Source organism: Chrysochloris asiatica, unplaced genomic scaffold (genome assembly GCF_000296735.1).
Source record: "Chrysochloris asiatica unplaced genomic scaffold, ChrAsi1.0 scaffold00254, whole genome shotgun sequence".
Classification (NCBI taxonomy): Eukaryota; Metazoa; Chordata; class Mammalia; order Afrosoricida; family Chrysochloridae; genus Chrysochloris; species Chrysochloris asiatica.
Window position 1 is genome coordinate 1,022,084 of NW_006408772.1, and position 3,905 is coordinate 1,025,988.

Below are 3,905 nucleotides of genomic sequence, written 5' to 3' on the forward strand. Positions count from 1 at the left end.
ACCTTAAGGTTCGCAGCCCGATTTGTAACCACTACGCTACCAGGGTTCCTTACTCCAGGTCTTCGATATTGGTGAAGGAAAATTTGTTATGTGCATTAAAAAGTTATGTTAAAATACAGTATAATTTCTCCCCCTAAAAAAAAAAATCAGTATGCTTTTGTGGTAAGAGTAGCATCCTCAGCTGCCTTTGGGTAAGCCTGGGGCCTTAACTTAAAAAAAACACTTCACACACACAAAAGAACGTGGTGGGGCTTCAATGCAGCCCTCCTGAATTTGTTCTGAATAAGATTCCGATTTTCAGAACGAGATCGGAACAACGCCGAGCGACTTGGGACTTAAAGACCCACACGTTACACCGCCACATACTCCACTGGACGTTTCCGTAGAGAAACTGCGCAACAATACGACGCTGAAAGCCTATAACCCGGGTAAACTAATCACTGGAAATCAGACTTTTTGGGATGGCAAAACTGAGGCGGGCGGGGGGCGAGAGGGGAGCAACGTGATGACGTCATGCAGCTTCCCCTCTCCATCTCGCCCTCTTCGCACTGTGACGTTCCTAGAGAGGAACGAAGCGTAAACAGCGCAGGGCATTTCGGGAGCGGGATTGTTTCGTGCAGGAAGCAGGCTCCATTTTAGCGCCGCCCGCTGTCGCCATCTGTTCCCTTCCCTCCCCTTTCCCCCTCCCGTCCCCAAGCCCCATAGGGAAGGCTGCGTGTAGGCCGCAGGAACCTGGAGTCAGAGGAGAGAAGGGGAAAAGGGAGAAAAAGGGTGGATCGAGAAGAGTGAGTGGTAGAGGCCAAGGTACGAAGCGCGCGGCTCGGTGGACGGACTGACGGACGGGCCCGTGCTGCTGCTGCCGCGGCCGCGGCGCCCGCGCGAGTCGCGTCGAAGCGGCGGCGGCGGTAGCGGAAACAGGAGGGGCGCAATGGCGGCCGACAGCCGGGAGGAGAAAGGTAAGTGCGGAGCTAGGTGATGGACGGAGGCGGGCTACGGAGTGGGCCGGTGGGGCCTAGGCTGTTGCGGGGTGGGGGCTGGGTGGTTAGCCTGCCTCGCGTGGAGCCGGTTTCCGCTCCCAGACACTTGAATATATTGGAAAAGACCAGGTCTGCACTTTCATCGTCGGCCTCCGTTGACCTAACATTCCAGTTTTCTTGGATCCAGATTTTTTTCGTTATGGTTAGCTGCTCTGGGCGCGGCTGAAAGAAAATTTGCGGGCCTGCTGTGAGTTTCAGGCCCCTGGTGCTTATTTCCTGTAGGAGTATGCGCATGTAATGCGCAGATTCAGAACAACACTTTGTTAGACTACATTTAGAAAACCCCGAATGCCACAATCAAACCTAGCAATCTAGTAACTGAGCGTGATTAAAGTGGTCGTGCAAGTGGATTATTAGCCCTGGGAAGCTTCTGGAGCGAACTTCTGGCTGTACCTGTTAAGTAAGCAGAAGGATAAGAATTGTTCATTTTATTCCTCGAATACTTAATTTAGAAAATAGGAATTTTGAAAAGAAAATTAGGATTTAGGTTTGGTAAAGAAATCCTTGGTATTATTCTGTTAGAAACATTGTGCGTAAATCCGAGAGAGATCACAACCAGGAACAAATGGGTGGAAGTTATGGAGAATTCGGGAGGATACATTTCCATTGAAATAAAAAAGAACTATAGAAGTATACAAAGAAATATCTTTGGCTACATCGAACTCCCTGGCCTGGGAGGTGTTAATGTAGATCCTGCATCTTTACTTATTTGGAGAGGGGTCTGTTTAAAGATAGGAACTTGAAGGGCTCTTCCAACTTTTAAAATTGCCATGATAGTCTTGGAAAAGTTATGATTGATGAAAATGTGGCACAGCTGCTGATATGTATTTACTGTGTGACTAATTATTTTGGGTGGGAGCTTTAAAAAATAGATTCTAGTCGTGTTGTACAGTAGTGAGGCCTGTTCTCTCCAATTTTCCCTCTGTCAGTCTGGAGAGTCTTATTGTTTCAGGGATCATGTACTTTTAAAAAGCAAAGGGTTCCTAAGTGCAGTTTTATACCCTTCCTTTTTCCCAGGTTGTCCAAGATAGGTTAGTTATTTACCCACATTTAATCTGTTTTTCCATCTGCAGCACTATTTCACGCCTTGAATTTAGTTTTTGTGTGTGTGTTTTGTTTTTCGTTTTGTCTGTAGGGTCAAAACAAACACAGACTCACCCTCCAAATCATATCAGATTATCTAAGTGGCCCATTTGTTGTTAAGTGCAGTCAAGTCGATTCTGACCCATAGTGACCCTGTAATAGGGATTTTGAGGAGAGGCTGGTGAGCTGGAACCGCAAACCTTGCGGTTCAAAGCGACTTTGCAGTCCGGCGCATTAACCCACAGTGTTGCACAATGTTGTTGTTGTTGTTAAGTGGAGCAGCAGGTAAGCTTGAACCACTGACCTTGCAGTTCAAACGGCTTTGCAGTCTAGCACATTAACGCACAGCGCCACACCATATACCATGGATTTGAGGAGTCCTGGTGTAGCGCCACGGGATAATGCGCTTCGCTGCAAGGTCTGTTTGAATCGCCCCATCAGCGGTTCAAGCACTCCAGCTTCTCATCGGAAATCCAATAAATGTGTCAGAACCACAACAGTAACATCATGAATTAGCAGTTAAAACTTTATTTTCCTATTTGAAATGTACCATGAGGTTCACCTTATTTTTTGTCTTGTTTTCCTGGAATCAAGTTCTGCAGTCAAATTCCTTAAAAGGTTTTATGAATTATCTTGTCTCCAGTGTTCTCTCCGTCTCTTCATTATATTAATTACCCTGTTGTCTATTCACGTGGAGTCTGGTATGGCACTGGACTGCAAGTTGGTTTGAACCGTTAGGTTGGCAGATCAAACTCTGCTTGGAAACACTATACAGGGTTGCTGTGAGTTGGAACCGATTCTGTGACACTTAAAGGCAACATCTGTTGAATTCCGACTGCAAATCTTTGCCTGATAGCATTAGGCCACAAGGTCTGTTTGAACCAGCCACCCCTCGGAAACGCCTGTGCAGGGTTGTTATAAGTAGAACTGACTCGACAGCACTAAACAACAGCCACAACAACGTCGTTCCTCTAGGAAGCAGCTGCTGAGTTTAAGTCACTGGTCACGCTATTAGCAGCCAACACGTGTTAAGTGCCTTCCAATCAGTTCCAACTAATAGCGACTGTATAGGGTTTCCGAGGAGCAGCCGATGGGTATGAACCACCAACCTTACCTTATCCTAAGTTTAGTGCTTATCCTACAGTGTCACACCAGGTCTTTAACACATACTTGTTGTTGTTAATGCTTTCAAGTGGGTTCTGAGTCATAGCAACTATGTATAGAATTTCCAAGGAGACCACCGACCTTCTGGTTCAAACTGACCTTATGGTCTAGTGCTTTCCCTACAGTGCCACACCAGGACTCCCCAACACATACTAGGAAAAGAATAAAAATAAATTCTAAATTGGACATTCAAAATAGAACAGTAAAGTGTTTCATCAGAATTGGTTCTCATTAAAATGAAATGTCTGCCTATCTATAAATATTCTTATAGATTTTTTTGTTAAGTGCTGTCATTGTTATTGACATTGTTATTGTCAATGTTATTGTTGTTATGTGCCATGGAGTGGGTCCGACTCATAGCGACCCTGTACAGGGTTTCTGAGGCTGTACATCTTTACGGGAGCAGAAAGCCTCATCTTTCTCCTGTGGAACAGCCGGTAGTTTCGAACTGCTGACCGTGAGGCTCGAAGCCCAATTCATAACCACTACACTACCAGAGCTCCTTATATATACATATATATATACATATAATATATATACATATACATTATATAAGCATATTATATATATATATATACATGTTATATATGTATATATACATACATGCATTATATGTATATA

The 3,905-nt window shown here is 44.9% G+C and overlaps 1 protein-coding gene across 2 annotated transcripts in view; it reads left to right on the forward strand.

The window, feature by feature from the left end:
* The first annotated feature begins 576 nt into the window (after positions 1–576).
* The window catches only part of YTHDC1 (YTH domain containing 1), a 46,069-nt gene continuing 42,740 nt past the window's right edge, over positions 577–3,905 (forward strand). For both annotated transcript variants that reach the window (XM_006873760.1, XM_006873761.1), the window contains exon 1: positions 577–956. In XM_006873760.1, the coding sequence (XP_006873822.1) occupies positions 929–956 (28 nt within the window). In that variant the 5' untranslated portion in view covers positions 577–928. The remainder of the gene's footprint in view (positions 957–3,905) is intronic.